This window comes from Ambystoma mexicanum, chromosome 1p, assembly GCF_040938575.1.
Source record: "Ambystoma mexicanum isolate Mex_15411 chromosome 1p, UKY_AmexF1_1, whole genome shotgun sequence".
Taxonomy (NCBI): Eukaryota; Metazoa; Chordata; class Amphibia; order Caudata; family Ambystomatidae; genus Ambystoma; species Ambystoma mexicanum.
In genome coordinates this window covers 670419031-670437102 of record NC_090921.1, presented here as the reverse complement: position 1 = coordinate 670437102, position 18072 = coordinate 670419031, and the positions used below count along the sequence as shown (strand labels likewise).

General features: G+C 45.9%; 1 protein-coding gene across 1 annotated transcript in view; it reads left to right on the top strand.

Annotated features, from left to right (window-relative positions):
• The window catches only part of HORMAD1 (HORMA domain containing 1), a 2731278-nt gene that overhangs the window by 1709757 nt on the left and 1003449 nt on the right, over positions 1–18072 (top strand). Inside the window, exon 8 of the mRNA XM_069642620.1 lies at positions 2962–3110. Within this exon, the coding sequence (XP_069498721.1) occupies positions 2962–3110 (149 nt within the window). The remainder of the gene's footprint in view (positions 1–2961; positions 3111–18072) is intronic.

The window sequence follows — 18072 nt, the reverse complement described above, 5'->3', positions numbered from 1 at the left end:
TCAGTCAACGTAAAGAAATCCTCAATCATCCTGACACAGAGCTTGAGTTAATCGGCTTCCTCTGGAATTCAGCTCAAAGCAGTCTTTCCTACAAAAACAAGGATAATTGAACTAGTGACTGTCTAATTGTTCCACCTTGACTCCCTAACGACTATATAGTGGTTCTTATGTCTGTTGGGGCTGATGGCAGCATGCTTCCTGCCTTTACCTAAAGCCGGATTTCAGATTCGTTGCACTGAGCTGCACCTGGCTGCGAGTTGGACTCAAGTATCAGGCCCTCTAACCAAGACGGGCCGCAACCCATCGTGGCTGCAGCAAGTTCTGCTGTGGTGGACAGGCCTCAGGAAGCTTCGGATAGGCACTGCTTTCCAGGACCCTCATTATCAGTTCACCACCACGACAGACTCTTCCCTACCAGCGTGGGGAGCAACGCTGGGGGATCTTGAAATTCACGACATGTGGAGCGATGAAGATTCTCATGAGCACATACATTTCTTGTAGTTAATGGCTCGCCTTTCTAGACTTGTAGGCATTCCTGCCGCTGATAGCATACAGCAGTGTGTTGATACCAACAGACAACGCAGTAACAATGTTTTTACATCAAGCAGCAGGAAGCCGCCAGATCTGTGAAAATGTGTGCTCCAGCGCAGCTCATCTGGCGGGAACAGACAATGTACAGGTGGACGAGTTGAGCAGGAAGTCTTTTGCCAACCCCTAGTGCGAATTGATCGTGCAGGAGGTATTTACCTACACAGGTCTCCCCCAGTGGATCTAGTTTCAACAGAGCAGCACACAAGTGTAGTCACTACGTCTCATGGAAGGTGAGGGATGCATTATCGATCTCAGGTAAACGGTCTGCATATGCATTTTCTGCTCTAACTCTGATTCCAAAGGTCTTGCAGAAATTTAGAGCCTCCAATCAGGGTGAACTCTTGCTAATAGTCCCGCATTGGCCCCAAAGGTATTAATTGTCAGACCTATTGTTTATGGCAAGTGGACCACTTTTCCCGCCTACTCCTGAATCTGCTTCACCAGCAGGGGAAGGTGATACACCCATGACCAAAATCGCTTTGCTTCGTGCTCTGGCACCTGAAACCTTGACCTATGGTCACTTAGGTTAATCAGACGATAACCTCTGGGTAAAGGGAACATCCTGGAAATAATCCACTCTCTCCCATTATAGAGGGAAATGGCTTTGTTTTGACATTGGATGTTGGAAAGAGACAGAAGATCTGCTTCAGGCATCCATTGATAACATACACTCTTTTTTGGCAAACCTTGTTCAGACAGAGACACAGGTCTCTTCCTACAGAACGTATTCCAGCAGCGATTGGGGCGTGCCTCTCAATTAAAGACAGGCTAGTCCCTTTTGCTAACCACATAATCAAACAACACTTTGTGACTTGTCCACCTGTTACCCGCTATTGTACACCCTATTAAGAGTTGGGACCTAAACATAGTTTCGGCGACCCTCCTGCACAAGCCATTCAAGCGAATAGTGTCCGTTGATTTATGTATGGTCAATTGTTAGATCTTTTCTCTGGCAGCAATACTTCAGCCCTCATTATCAGTTAACTCCAATCTCTGTCTATGGAGGAACCATATTTCTCATTTCACAGAGACAAGGTAGTCTTTCAGACACATCTCTCCTTTTTAACCAAGGTTGTCTCAGACTTTCACATGAATCAAGAAATTACATTACCCGTATTTTTGGCAGATCCGCAAACAGAAGCCGATTGGATTTTGCAGACCTTTGATGTTCAAAGGGTCTTCAGGTTTTACCTCGAGAGGACTAGGCCTCACAAGTCCTTGGACAGGCTGTTTGTCATCTTGTGGGGTATGTCCTGTTAAACAAGGCACTAAAGCTACTATTGTGAGATAGATAGTAACTTGCATTTCCCACGCATATGAAGTGCAAGGCAAAACACTCCTCTAAAGGCCTGGCAAGAGCAAAAAGTATGGCAGTAGCCTTATAATGTCAATTCAGACAAGCAGTCTTCAGTAATATTTTTACAATTTAATGATATTCTCTCCGGAACAGAGTAGTGCTTTTTACTCTCCCATGAGTATGGAGGAAAGGGGATGGGATGTTGGAGTAAGGAAAAGTTACTCACCGTGGTGTCTACTGTACTCCTAGTCCAATGTCCCCTTTCCTACATACGCTGCTCTCCATCCCCAGAAAACTAGTGCGACTGGCTGTTCCTGTCCTCTCGACCGATCAGGGACTGAGGGGAAGGAGCATGAGAGGTGGGGTTTAGGGCGTGGTCTCGCTACAATCATGTGCCACCATCCACAGTCTCTCTAAATTGCAAAACGGGAAGCTTGCTTGTGCTTGCTATGGCTGCGGTCCGGTTCCTTCTCTGCGGTAACTCCCATAAATATGGAGGAAAGGGGACATTGGACTAGGAGTATAGTAGTCACTACGGCAAGTAACTTTCCCTTTTTATCCGACTTGGCAGAAAGGATTAAAATTGTAGGTAGGGACCTTTTTACATGAAAGTGCAAATGGAGCAGATTCCCCTCTCTGCAATATCACCTTTGGGGAAAATAACACCAAGACTGTGGAAAAGCAGTGATTTTTTCAGCAACCCCATTGACCTTGGATTTCTAATAGATTCCTCCATCTCTAGAATTTATCAGTGCCTTGTTTTAATTTAATACCCAAGTGACATAAACCACTCCCGTTGAAAGACAGTATTAGGTGAGAGCCACCTTTTATGTGATGTCTTTCCTCACTGTATGTTTCTATGAACCTGTCTCCTCGGATTCCCAACAAGTCTTAACTCAGGACTATCATGCAACTACTAATCTTCTGACATAGCTATATTTTCTCTATTGTGTTTATACAACTGAAACATTTAGTGTATGAGAAGTTTAACCCATATGACAATGGTATGTTTTTGTGATCATTGATAATAGAATCGAGTGTTTAAATAAGCATTTTGATCTGATTGTTTATAGTAACAACAAGAGAGACACCAACGTGACATGTACTGATCTGAAAAAGTCAAGTATTCTTCTTATTCGCAAGCTCTATGTTCTGATGCAAAACCTTGGGCCTTTGCCGAATAATGTCTGCTTGACTATGAAACTTTTCTACTTTGATGAAGGTACGACCCCACATCCTATGTTCCAGTTTCTATCCCAATAAAGCATTTTGTTAATAGTAGAAATGTCTTTGACACTGTCAAATAATATGTTAAATTTTGCCACGATTTCATGTTATGTTTTTAGCTGCCAACGATTCTTCAATGGCTTTTAACTGATACTTCAGCTCATATAGATATGGTTAATCACAGTTTGTCAAAGTTAATGTAGCATTTGTTAATTATATGGATAAAATATGCATGAGTACAAGAGGGAAAATGTAATAATGATCAGACTCCAATCCACAAAAAGAAGTGGTTGTCTCACCTTTTCTTTAAAATGACAAGACCACCAATGCTAAACTGTTTCTTAACTTGGATTGTCAGCACAACTCTCACATTAGTAGATTTCTGATATATTCAAGCATGCAATATTGTATCAATTCGCAGACTTGGACAACCACTCTGTTAATTAGGAAGCGGATTTCAGTACACTTTTAAATGGAATATTTGTATTAGTTGTTCTAACAATTGTAAGAGTAATAACAAAACGTAACCTAACAAATAGCACTGTGTTTATGTTGTATCCTAAATGTACCTCTAATTCTACCATTCGTTATCCTTTTTGTCCATTTACTTCTACCATTGTATTCATTCCTCTCCCAAGAGTCATGTCAATCAGTAGTGGTCTCAAACTGCACCTTAAAAGATTAAATTCATTGTCCCCAGATTTTCCCAAACTTGCAAGGGCAATGCCTTCCTTCATATATTTTATTTTCTCACAATAGACATGTGTACATTCCTCTTAGTAATCCAATTTTTTAAATGTAATCCCAAAAAATCCACCAGCATTTCCATGTTTGTCCCCAAATCCATCTGTGACTGAAGGACCGCTGCCATGGTGGAGGCTACAATTCTCAAAAATCCCGTTACTCTGCTACACTCCTAGACTGTATGGAGCAATGTACCCATTGCCGTTCCACACCTTACACACTTTGCTGATTGGCTACACCTCATTCCATGCAGCGTCTTCTTCAATTCATAAATTCTATGACAATATTGAAGTTAAACTAATCTTAACCTAGCTTTAATGGCTGGTGGACAGCAAGTGGACCATTAAGTGGCAGTCAGCGGAGCAGCGGCAGGCGGTGAGGTGGTGCGAGCATTCATTTGGTACAGTGAGTAAAACAAAGTGTCTAATCTATGTCGAAAAAACGAAAGACTAAAAGTGACCCATCCTGATATAATCTCAGCTTGAAGAGGGGAGGTGTGAGCCTAGCACTTTGCAAACAGGGAAATTATCCGTGAATGATAAGGGCAACGCTGGGCTCATCACACATTTTTTCCAATTGGAGCGAACCTCGGGCGGAGGTTGGGGGGAGGGAGCACCAGTGCCGTAGTTAACTGTGAAGCGGCCAGTCTACAAGTACTGCAGCAAATCAAAGCTATGGTCCATGTTGAAGCCTCCATTGCAGAGGAAGTTGATAATAACTCACTCCTCGAGTTGTGGTATTCATTGCAGCAGAGTGCTAATAGGGCAATCCCGGTGAGCACCACTACCACCAACTGGATTATTTGCGAGCGACGCTGGCATTGGATGAAACTAAGGAGTCTAATTCCAACTCAGACCTCCAGACTTTCATGGTCACTACGCAATTCGCGCTAAAGATCCTGCTAAAGCTGAGTAGTAGGATATTTGACGTATTAAATGCAACATATACCCCTACAAAGCCTCACAAGGCGTATGGGGTTGAATAGGAAAGTGTAGTTACCCAAACTATCTACTAATGAGTGCCCCGAAGTGGTGGAAATTAATTTGGTGACTCAGACAGAGCCCGCCGCCCCAAAGTCTTGCAAGGAAAGATGTACTGAAGCCCGCCTCAAGAACGCTAAACAAGAAACCTAAAACATAATATCGTGGGCATAAACGGAAAACCTGCGGTAAAACGATAGAAGAGGATGAAGCGGAAAGAATCAACAGCACATAGGGGTCTTTCTAAACAAACTGGCAAATTAACTAGTTCGGCTCTGTCAGTCGATCCTTCAGAATCAGCAAATGGTGAATGTGACAGAATGAGGGTGATGGAAGTACAGCCATGGTGGAAACCGATTCACTTGGCCAAGAAGAGGCCAACCTCACTTCGACCCCAGAAAGGCCAAAGAGAGCCACAATAAACATAAAACAGTAAATGGCACTGCTGTCAAACATTAGAACTGACTCTCCTTTGCCTGCCCTTCCCCCTTCTTGTCATTCCAACCTTCCTCCTCCTGCTGTTACATTCCCTTCTTCCTTTCCTCCCCCTCCTATTTTCCCTGTTCCTTCCTCCATGACTGCCATTCCCCCACTCAAAAGGGATAGGTGGGCTAATTGGGCGGTGATCTTGAAAGCACTGCAACAAATCCTGCAACTGTGGGTATTAATCTCAGATGACTTTGATTTTGTCCAACCAATGAAATATGTTAATCCAAATGTATCTAGGGTGCATTGTAGAAGCAGGAACACAGCTGCGCTAATGCGGTCACACAGAGTCCAATTGTTAAGCCATGGCATTGAAGTTGATGCTGGCATGGGAAAGGACGACCCTTCCCTTCCTAGCTATCATAATGCAAACGGGGCAGAGGGGACATTTTTAACTACTAATATAGACCAGGCTAAAGGTCTTACTTTACCCATGGTAGAGAACATTTTAAAATGGTTGGTTGAATCACTGGCTTGTATACCAGAGAGGCAGGCCTGAACTATATCAATCATGTCATGGAACACGCAGGGCTTCAACCATATTTTGGTGTGCGGAGAGGTACATGCTCTGTAGACTGAAAACAAGATTTTTTATTTGCACAAAACTTGGCTAAGGGCTCAATTATTGGTTGAAGGTTATGTTATGTATCAGATTCCGGCTAAGAAAGGAGAAACGGTAGGCCTTTTGGGGGTTTAGTGGTCGGTGTTAAACAAACCTTGAATGATCATAGGGTCAGGAGAACTGGGCACTCAGAGTTTGTGTCGGCAATTGAGGTAGACAGGATAAATCCCTGCTGTAAAACACTGTTGGTGAATGTGTACAACCCCCTGGGGGGAGAAAAAAGTGAGCAGATCCAAAACGAGATATTTGATCTAATAGTTGATTGGTCGAATAGAGGTCCAAATGAAATGATAATACTCAGCGGGGACCTGAATTGCAGGTGTATTGGTAGGAAGAGAAGGAACCCTAATTTGTCAGTACCTGGGATGGCGAGTAGGGGACAGGCGCCACCCTCCAAAGAAGGCACTGAGTGGTTGCGGCTTTTGGGTGACTGTGAGTTGAAGATGTTGAATGGATGCACAGAGGGAGACAGGATAGGGATATCTACCTGGAAAATGGGCCAAAGAAATGTGGTCCTGGACTACTTTTTTGTAAAAGATTTTCTTCTCACAAATAAGATAGACTTGTGTATTAAAGAAAACAGCTATAGCGATCATGCTAGTCTGACCCTAACATATCAAATTACGGAACAAGGGGAAAAAGAACTATGGGAGGGGGACTTGAAATAAATCATGCAGGGAACCAAGTGACATGGTCTGCCAAGAATGTGGAGAGGGCAAGTGAGTGCATATCAATGAACCAGCTAGGGATTGTCAATGAATTCATTGCTGAAAATGTGAATTAAATTGAGGTTTGGATCACAGAGTTTACCTCTAGGTTTGTATATCACAAATCCTCCCAAATAGGGGTGGAAAACACTGAGCGGATCATTTATGATAGGGTAATTAGGGATAAGAAGCGTGAAATGAGGCAGGATCTTCGCAAGCTTAAGGCGTACTCATGTTTCAGTGATATTCCATCTATGACTTGAAGAATAAAAAATAAGTACAGAAATGTCATCTACTGGTGGAAATATAACTCTAAGATCAGGGAATTGCAACACCTAGTTAAGATCCTGAACACTATAAATTTCACTAGCATTTGGAAATCTTTGGGTAAGGCCAAAGGCAGCAAAAATTGTAAGATTGTAAATCCCATTTGTGAGGAACAGTGGATGAAGTACTTGACTACCACACCCGCCGCCAACAAAGGTAGTAGGTGAGCTCCAGAAAAATATATAAGAAATCCTAAGTTTGTGATCGAGTGTGAGGACATTGTGTACCGCATTAAAAGGCTTATGTCCTCTAGGACACCCAGACTTAATGGTTTAGTGAATGTCGTTTTTAAAAAAGAACTGGATGCCTAAGCTAAAAGTCTGGCGATATTATATGAGAAAGTCATCCAGGAAGGGATGATCCCTCAGGCATGGCGTACATCAATTCTAATTCCAGTTCACAAAAAGGGGAATGTGAAATACCCAGTGAACTGTAGATTGCTATCTACGCTCAACTTCACTGGGAACATTTCTGCTACACGATCTGTAGGACTGGGTTAGTGCGAAGGGGCTGTTGGATCGATTCCACACCGGATATAGAGCTGGCTGTGCCACTGGGAATAATCTGGGATTCATGGACATGTTCATCGAGAGAACTCATAGTAAGAACAGTCCAGGGCTATATGCACTTTCAGTAGATTTCAAAACAGCTATCGATTTAGTGAACAGAAAAAAACTAGAGGTCTATGGTTGCCCTAATCATATCCTCTACTTCATTAAATTGTTACATGAGGACAATACAGTAAAGGTGAGACTGGATGGTGAGGGGGCTTTAACTGCTCCCATTAAGATACATTGAGGGGTGAAACAGGGATGTGGACTGGCCCCCTTGCTTTTCAACCTGCATATGGCTGATCTGCCATTAGCCATGAATCGTGTTGGAAATTGCCACCCCAAGATATTTGGTCAGGGCTGTGTGTCACTTGCCTATGCGGATGATCTAGTCATACTGGACCATACGTTCCGAGGCCTGAAAAGGATGGCATTAGTGCTATGGTGTTATGCTGACGATAACAATCTGGTTATCAACAGAGAGAAGACACAGTTGATGTCCTTTGGAAAGAAAGGAATTATTAGAGTTGCTCTAGAAATCAAGGGCCAAACGGTTGGGTATACAGACCAATATAGATACCTGGGAATTGTGATGGAGCCACTGAGAGGCTACCACGAGTGTATTCTAGATCAGACCAGAAGGGCAAATCAGTTAACGGCATTAATTACCCAATATGTAGTGCGCACTGGGGGCTTTACGGTTCTAGGTGCAAGGATGCTCTTAGCATCAATGCTTTATTCCCTCGGTCCTTTATGGGCATTGACAATGTCTGACCTTAAGTGGCTCCAGGTGATCGAAAATAAATGTTGGCGTAAAATCTTAGGGCTCCTGCAGTGTGTTCCCATTGAAATTATTCGACTAGAGCTGGGATTAATTTCCCTGCCAAATTTGTTAAAACAGAAAAGAGCAATGCTGTATATTAAATCAATGAAAACAGGGTCAGACCTGCTGCTGCACTTGCTTGGCAGAGAATTGGAGACAAAGAAGTCAGAGAGCTATGTTGTCCAAATTATGAACCAAATCAAAAAGCTGAATTGGTTCCCATATTTTTAGGAAAATGTGCAGGGTATAAAAAAAAAAAATCAGATGGTAAAGAGAATGGAGAGGGAAGATTTGGTGGAGAATTTTGAGTACCTGACAAAATTAAAACAATTTAAATGTGTTTCTAGTATGCTTTACACATTTAAAAAGCTTCAACCTTATCTTACTCTCTGCCCTGCCAAGAAACTGCAGCATTTCATATTATTGCTGTGGATTAATCGGTTGCCAGTATTAGCTAACACAGAAATTATTCTGAAACTCCCAGCAGAGGAAAGGTATTGCAGAATGTGCAAAAACATATAATGTCTGGACACTGGGAAACATGTCTTGACAGCATGTTCCACGATGGGTCCTATTTATGTGCAAAATGTAGGTGCCCTGGTACACGACTTGGACACCGTTAAAGAAAAGGGAATTTTGGTTGCGGTGCTTAAACACAAACTCAAAGTCTACCCGTATTGCCCTCTATAGAGTATCGATAGCAGTAAAAGTAAAATTACAGGTTGAATAAGTAGAAAGAGCAATTACTATTATCCAATAGCCATAACCTTTGTTGACATTGTTTTAATACGTATTATGTACATATTGAATGAATTTGATCAATATTTGTTTCTATCAAATTTCTTGATTTTATGTGGATTGTATGCTGTGCATTTTGCTATGACATTTAAATTAATTTATTTATATGTGAAAAGTTTTATTTTTTGTATTTTTTATTGTTATAGTTGAATAATTCCACCTTTCTTCATCAGAGAAATAGTATTAAAACATTGCATAGAAAATATTCAACGGCATTTACAGCACATTTGTCAGAGGTGGTTAATAGTTGAATAGATTTTTTTTTTAAAAGAGAGAAAAAAATAAAAATAAAATATTAATTATACAACCATCAAAGATGAATTATAAAATCTAGGAGAATCCCAGGTTCAAAGCTCCCTTTCTAGAATAGCAAGGTGTTCCTTAGCTATTCAAGATTCAGTGAGACAATGGGCCTCATTACAAGTTTGCCGGTCCGGTAACAACGGTGCCGGTAACTGGACTGGCAAACTACAAGGTCTGCTCGCGGGTGCCTTTCTGCCCGCCAGGTTTGACCTGGCGGGCAGACCGGCACCTGCGAGCAGACCTAGACGGATGCACCGGCACCATTAATGAATGGTGCCGGTGCATCCGGCCTCCCCATTCTCATTGAGTCCACTGGGACTCAAATGGGAATGGGGAGTAATAATTACCGGCACCCAGTAATGGGGATTTACCGGGTCTGCCGGGGCTGGAATGCCCCGGTAAGGCCCCATTGCCAGGTGCCGGTAAATTGACTTGACTTGGCGGCAGCCGTGTCGGTAAAAGTGCAATCGAACAAAAGTTGTTAGGTAACTGTTGATTGCCCTTTTTAAATATCGGTACAATCACCGATTTTCAGTTTTAATTAACTGTAACACATTAAAATAAATTAAATAAAAACATTAATGGCTACCTTCACAGGGTATCCAAAGGCCTCTGACGATTTTTTTCTCTTCAAGCTTACCATTGGCTTACTCCCAGCTGTCCCTCACAGTACCCAGTGTTTCCTTTGCCCATATCTCAAGCATATGGCAAATCCAAATGATGGACTTTCTTACCAGAGATTCCTGGAGGAGATTTAGTTACAGGAGGACCCATCCCAGGAGTATTTACCCCTTTTCAAGTAAGAGCCTAGAGTGCACCGTCGACTCAAGTACATGTAAAACGGTGTGTTGCGTAATTAACTTTAACTTTCCCTATTGAGTTCTTCATAGGATTTCATGACCTGCTTCCCCATACATCTAGAAGTGCAGAGACTCCTATTCTGTCCCACACTTTGCGACTCTCCAATGCAGATACCCCGGCTAGTTTATTTTCAACCTATAGAGGGGTCATCTTGGTCAGTTCTTTGGACAGCTCATATATTACAGAGCTTCATTCCACACCTCCCCTACATCCTGGCTGCTTTCGGCAGCCATTGTTGTACACACCTCCATGAAGAGGATGGTTCAGTGACTGGCCCCCATCCCTGCGCCTAAACCACGGATTCACAGTGATCAATTTTGAAGGCCTCACATTGGACAGGCCAATTCCTCCTTTCCATGTCCCTTGTATAAACTACTAAATGTAATTCTAGGGGCCTCATTAGAAATATGGCTGTGCAGGTAAATACGTCGGTAATGTGGCGATAATTCAGTTCCCGCTGCATTAACATACCACGTATCACAAATTTGGTGGTAAGGTTGAGGATTTACTTCCAGCAAAAAGTTGAAGGTAAATCCTCCACCTTACTGCCAAAAATCGGCCAAATCGTCCAAATTAGCTCCTGTGGTAATTCTACCAAAATCCCCATGGAGTCCTGTGAACTCCGAAAATGAGGATTACCACCACCCTGCCACCACTTGTAATCTCGCTGTAAATCCACAAAACAAAGTAGCAGTCATTTAGCCGAGTTTGGTGGTAATTCTGCAGATTTACAACTAAATTACCACCAGACAGGGGGGACATAGCCGAACTGCAGAAATGAGCAGCTAAAAAGAAGAGCTGCTGTGGTGTTACAGGAATCTGTAATCAATCTGGTAGTTTAACCTAGAATTAACAGGAAATAAAAATACAGAGGGAAGGCTCTCACTCCGGTGCCACGAATGTGTGGAAAGAAAATCTGAGCTCTTGGACGGATCACCACAAGTACCCTGTAAGTAACCCAGCAAGGAACAACTGACCCCAGACCTGAACTGGGAAGGGCTGGACCATGGGCCGGCAGCCCTCCACCCTGCACTCTGTGGGACTGACCACAGAACAGCCTTGCTCACGGAACATCCTTTAACCAGTGCATGATGACACCAGCCCAGACAGAGAGACCCGGGGCAGAGTCTGCTGAAAGCAGGCAAAGTCCAACACCTATGGACTAAGTGCTGATGAACACCAAACGAAACAGTTTTTTTTACTTGTTTATTTATTAAACAGCGCTCAGGAGAACAATGTTCCTGGGCCTCATTCGGTTTGGCCAGACGGCGAGGAGTCCCCCCATATAGTGGAGAGCTCTCGCGATCAAGCGTGGCTTAAAGGTTAGCGCCGGGTAGTTCTGGTCATAGTCTATGACCGGGGCCCAGATGTCGGTGAATCGGTGGAGTCGGCCTGCTTTGGCTGCCGTGACCTTTTCGGCTATCAGTATGTCCCAGAGTTTAATCCACCATAGGGTCATTAGGGGTCCTTCTACAGTCTTCCAGGTGCGGGCCACTGTGATTTTGGCGGCCAACAAAAATTGGGTTATCAACGTGGCCCCCCTCCCTGTTCTCGGGTAAGCGCCTGGGTGCAGGATCCCCAGGAGGACCTGCTCGGGGGTCAGCAGGATAGCCACTTGAGTAATGTCTTTTATGGTGTCGAGGCATTGAGTCCAGAACTCACTTACCTTAGGGCAGGTCCACCATATGTGGAAGTAAGATCCTGGGTGGCCACAAAGACGCCAGCAATGAGGGTCCAGGGCCTGTTGAAAATGATGGAGGCGCAGGAGGGGGTAGTACCAGCGCAAGAGCAGTTTGTGTGCTCATTCCCGGTTGGTGATGCAGCGGGATGCTGTGCGCGTCCTAGTCCAGATGTCCACCCAGTGTGGTCCTCTATGGCATGACCCAGGTCCGCCTCCCATTGGGACATGTAGGAGGGCTTAGCATGAAAGGGGTCTTCTTGTAGCAGTTTATAGAGGGCCGAGATCCCTCCCCGGGCAGGCAGGTCTTTTGCTGTGAGCTCTAGAGGGGTAAGGGGTCGGATTGCAGCCAATCGAGTCTGGGGGTTGGAACACCAGTGCCTTAGTTGGGAGTAGGCGGATCTGTCTGTCTCCGCTAGCCGGAAGGTTGTTTTACATTGTTCGAAGGTGAGGGGGGTGTCCCTTGCGAAGAGTTGTCCCAGCGTTTCGAGGCCTCCTGCGACCCAGTTTCTGAAGTTCGCTGGGTGAGCTCCTGGGGAGAAGGCTGGATTGAGAAAAATTGTGGAGAGTGCACACCAAGTCTCCTGGGACACCTCTATGTCTCCGGGCCCACTCCCACGCCTTTATCGATTGTTTTGTGGCAGTCAGAACATCTGGCCAGTTCCAGCGTAAGGCGTTGGGGATAAACGGGAGAAAGCGAAGAGGGAGGGGAAAGCGGGATTGTTCGATCTCTACCCATTTTGGGCGACCTGCAGCCAGTCCCCATGCTTGGAGGTGCGCCAGCTGTGCTGCTATATGGTATTTACAGAGGTCTGGAACCCCCAGCCCTCCCAGTCTTGTGCTGGTCACCATCGTTTTCCGAGAAATCCGCACTTTCTTATTCTTCCATATGAAGTCGGTCATTTTCCTTTGGAGCTTCTGTATGGGGGGAAGAGGGATTGAGACGGGAAGGGAGGCGCAGGCGTACAAAATGTGGGGGAGAAGGTTCATTTTGCATGTTGTTATGCAGCCCAACAAGGAGATTTCCTGTGACCGCCAGTGGGTAAGGTCTCTTTCCAATTCCTAAAAGAGTGGGGGAAAGTTAGCTTGGTAAACTTTCGTTGGATGAGCAGGGATCTGAACCCCAAAGTATGGAATCGCTTGAGTGCTCCATTGGAACGGGCTTTGCTTCTCCAAGGCGTCCCTCTCGCCTGGGCTCAGGCCCACACTGAGGGCTATTGATTTTGGGAAATTGATGGCGAATCCCGCTACCTCCCCGAAGTTCCGGAACTCCGTCAGGGCCGCCCTCAGGGAGGCTTTGATGTTTGTGATGGTTTGGTTAGCAATACATCATCCGCGTAGAGGGCGATCTTGTGTTGCGTGGCGCCTATCCTCGGGCCGCTGATCTGAGGGTTTTTACGAACTCGTCGGGCCAGCGGTTCCATAGCCAAGGCGAAGAGCAGGGGGGATAGTGGACATCCCTGTCTCATTCCGCATGTGAGAGGGATTGGGTCTGACAGGCAGCCGTTAATTCTTAGGTGGGTTTTAGGGGCTTGGTAGTTCGCTAGGATCATTTTCCTGAAGGTTGGGCCAAAGCTAAAGACTTCGAGGGTAAGGCGCAGGTAGGGCCAGTCCACCTTGTCGAAGGCTTTGGTTGCGTCCAGGGCGAGCAGGGCCAGCTGTTGAGACTTCTGCGTGGCAACCTCTATAAGGTCCAATGCCCTGCGCATGTTGTCTTTTGTCGATCTGTGGCTAATGAAGCCCGTTTGGTCCAGGTCTATGATGTTCGGAAGGACAGATGCGAGGCGGTTAGCCAGGATCTTGGAGTAAATATTAGCGTCCAGGTTTAACAGAGAAATGGGTCTGTATGAGCTGTTTTCTTGGTGGTCCTTTCCAGGCTTAAGGATGAGAACAGTGATGGATTCCTGCATTGTTGGGGTGACCGTTCCGGTAGCCGCAAACGAATTAAAGAGGCGGGCCAAGGGAGCCATCATTTGGGGGAGGAAGAGTTTATAGAACCGGGTGGTAAATCCGTTCGGGCCGGGGGCCCTAGGCTTCAGGCTTTTCATGGCTTCTTCCACCTCCTCGTTCGTGATGGGCGTTTCAAGCTCTTGTCTTACTCCGGGGTCAGGCGCGGGAGAGCCGCCTCTTGGATGTAGGATCGCTGCTTGTCTAGGTCCCTCGGGACCGCCGTCATAATTTCCGACTGGTGGGCGACCGCTAGGCGTGATTTCTCTTGGTCCGCGTAGTGGACCGTCCCCTGCGGGTCGCAAAGCCCTATAATGGAGTTTCGGATCTTCTCCCCAGCCAGCTTACTGACCAGCAGCTTGTAAGCCTTATTATTGTGGACATAATACCATTGTTTGGTTCTAGTAAGCAGGTTTGCAGTGGCGTCGGCGTAGTGCGCCTCAAGCCTCTTCCTCGCCATCTGTAAAACCTTGTAAGATTTTGGGTACCAGCCCTTCCGCTTATGGATAGCTTCGGCTTCACAGGCTTCGGCCTCCAGGGCAGCTCGAGTCGCCTTCTTCTGTTTATGAAATGCAGCGCCTTGGGCGATCAGTTCCCCTCTATGCATGGCTTTCATGGCATCCCAGGTATTAGCCGGGGAGGTGCCCTCATTGCGATTTTCGACGAAGAAGTTTTTAATTGTCCTGGCAATTGTATCTCTCACTGTCATGTCCCCCAGGATAGGGTCATATAGACTCCACTGGCGGTGAGGAGGGGGGTCCGGATCATGGGTCCGGAGGGTGAGTGAGACTGGGGCATGGTCCGAGAGGATCCGGGGGACAATCGTGACGTCATCCGTGAAGGCCAGAATCTGGGGGAGGCCAGCCTCAGGTTGATTTTGGAGAAGGTGCGGTGTACGTATGAATAGAAGGTGAAATCTTTCTCTTCTGGGTACAGTACCCTCCAGGTATCGACAATGGTAAGTGTGCGAAACAGGTGGAGCAGGGCCGTTGCCAGCTTCTGATCCCTGGAAGTTGGGGGGTGGGATCTGTCTTTGAGAGGGTCCGGGGCCCCGTTGAAATCACCCCCAATGACGACTTGCCCCTCAGTGAATGGGAGGAGGACATCCTCCAAATCTTGGTAGAACCCTTCTTGGAGCTCATTTGGGGCGTAGGCTGAGATGAGAGTGTAGAGTTGGCCCAAGATGATGCATTTGACTGCCACAAAACGACCCTCTTGGCATCGCAGCACGTCGAGGATCTGGGGCTTCAGGCCTGCAGCAAAGCGGATGGCGGTACCTGCCTTTTTTGTACCATTAGATGCCAAGAAATGTGTGGGAAAGAGCCTGCTTCGCAGACGGGAGAAGTCCGCTGGGATTAGATGTGTTTCCTGTAAGAAAGCAATTGAGGTTCCGTCGCTTTGCAGCCGGTGTAAAATGGATTTCCTCTTCAGGGGGGAATTCAAGCCCCTGACATTTAAAGTAGTAAACTTTAGTTTTAGGTGTGGGGGCTGGCTCTCCGAGGTCGCTTGCTGTGGGGGGGGGGGGGGGAACACCATAGACCAGAACCCTAACAAGACCGTACCTCGATAACCCACTTAATACTGGTTACCAATGTACCTCCTTGAAGCACGTGCCATACCTAATACCCCTTAATACAGGCAAAGGTTGTCATTCACATACAGAGAACACATGTAAGCAAGCAGAATACCCCTTAATACAGGCACAGGTTGTCATTCACATACATAGAACACATGTAAGCAAGCAGAGATGAAAACAGACTTCTGGGAGATATTTCCCATATGAAAAAAATGCAATAAATGGCCCTCTGGGCAAGCATTAGCAACACATATACACATAACACTTCTAGAGTCCTAGAACTGGATTGATAATGGGAGAGCACCCACTCTGAGTGTCAAGTTAGCAGCACTGATACTCTTGTGCAGGTTAATTTGAAAAAAACCCTGATAGTAGCCAGGAAATAAGAAAAATACATAATCATAGCATGTTAAGATTTCTGCCGAAAGAATCCCTCCTGAATCATAAACCCGCCACAGCAGTGGAATGCAACAAAACCTCTTTGCACTTATCTTTTCGTCCGGGAAGCAAATCAGCCTTCCCGGACGTAATGTTGTATCGCCTTGAGAGTAGCGCGGATTCTAATGTATTCGAAAATAACATAACATGCTTTTCGCAACATCAAAGGAGGAAACAACACTTGTCAGCACTTATCTTTTTGTCTGGGAAGCTAAACAGCATTCCCGGACGTAATCTGATGTCGCCTAAATAACGCACGTCTTCTTCCCATGGTCTGCCGCTCGTAATCACCCCAGTTCAAGAAGGAAAAAGCAGTTGGAGACGCGATCGTGGGTCCTCAATCCTCCGGCATAGCTTCCGCACGCACAGACAAAAAAGCCACACCTGCCGTGTGCCGTTGGCTCTTGATAAGCTGCAACTAATCAGAGTCAGATGGCCATACGCGCGCACGACAAGAACTACTGGATACCAAGGAGGCTGCTGGGCAATGTAGTTTATAACCCAAACATGTCTTTTAAGCCTTCTGAAGACCCTGCTGACATTGCTTCCGTCTCCACCAACCCATATTCCTAACAACCTCGTACGAAGTGGCTGGCTGTTGGGTGAGTCTGCCCACTGGACCATGGGAGGAGAGGGATGGTGGGGGCTACATGCATATGCAAGGGGAATGCCCTCTGGGCCATGGGAGGAGAGGAATGGGGGGGCCTAAAAGCATCTTGAGTTATCCCCTGCCAAACAGCCCTCACATGTGCGTACATAATGGACCTAGACAATGCAATGGGGGGCCTGGTGGTTTAAATGTCTACGCCCCTAAGTCATGTATGTCACCCAAGGCTCGCACCATGGATTGGCAAGTACTGTACAGGGCTGATAGTCATGTGGATGTGGCTGCCATCGACGGGATAGTGCATGTGAACTTGAAAGATGTACAGGCTGAGCACATATGGCAACTGAGCAGTATCCTTACACATACCTCCTTCTGCTCCCATGCAGGTGATGCTGGCTATCCTCTGAAGGCGTGGCTACTCACCCCTGTCAGGAATCCGCAGAACAGGCAGGAGAGGACTCGAATCATGCAAATACACGCACACGTTTGGTCATTGAGTAGACATTTGGCCTGTTGAAGGCAAGGTTTTGCTGCCTCAGCAGGTCGGGTGGCGCCCTCATATACGGAACGTCATGAACCTGGCACGTCAAATTCGATGTTCCGTGAATATCACGTGACCGCATGGGAGATCACATGACCCTTATATTCAGGGTACTGACGCTTTCACGACGGCTTGCACTATCATTGCCGCGGGTGATGAAAGCGACACACCGGAACGAAGGTAAGCAGTGCTCTCTGGCCTTTTAGGTTAAGGGCTGCCGCAGTTGCACCTAGAAGTGATAGCTGGATTGAAATGGGGAGGGTAGTCACGATTATTTTAAGAGAACCTGTTGATGTTCATTTCACTTTGGAATTGTAGGCATATGTTAACATGGTGCACACCTTACTTCTTAGGTTGTTGACCAAGTTGTTGGTGTTTTTGCTTTGCATGGTATAGAAACCTGATGTTCTAAGATTTTGATCGAACAACAGTGGTTGTGACCTCTGGCCCCTTACCGAGAAGATATAGAATCTGACGCAGTATCATTATTCCTGCTGCCATGGATGGGGCACGCAGACTCGGTTGAGGTCAGCCTCTCTTTCTTTCTTTCTTTCTTTCTTTCTTTCTTTCTTTCTTTCTTTCTTTCTTTCTTTCTTTCCTCTTTTCACCGTGGGTGCACTTTTCAATTGTGCACAGAGTGTATGGGTTATAGCAATGCGCTCGGTGGACCTCGTGATGATGACGTTTTGTCTCTCTCTCCATTGTGTTTTGCATGGGTGCAGGTTTTTTTAGGGATCGCCCTCTTGCAAAAACGGGTCCCATGCCGTCTGTTGATTGACTAAAGACTGCTTGATACCACCATTCAAGTGTTCACGCTTGACCATCCCCTATGAAGAATTGACGTGCCATTGAGGATTGGAATACGTAACAAGCCGTGAGTTTCTTACAGGTGTCTATACCTATGGTGCATCACCGGTTATCGAGGGTTAAACACATCCGCTTTCGGTGTTACTCAGTACCTGTCCCCT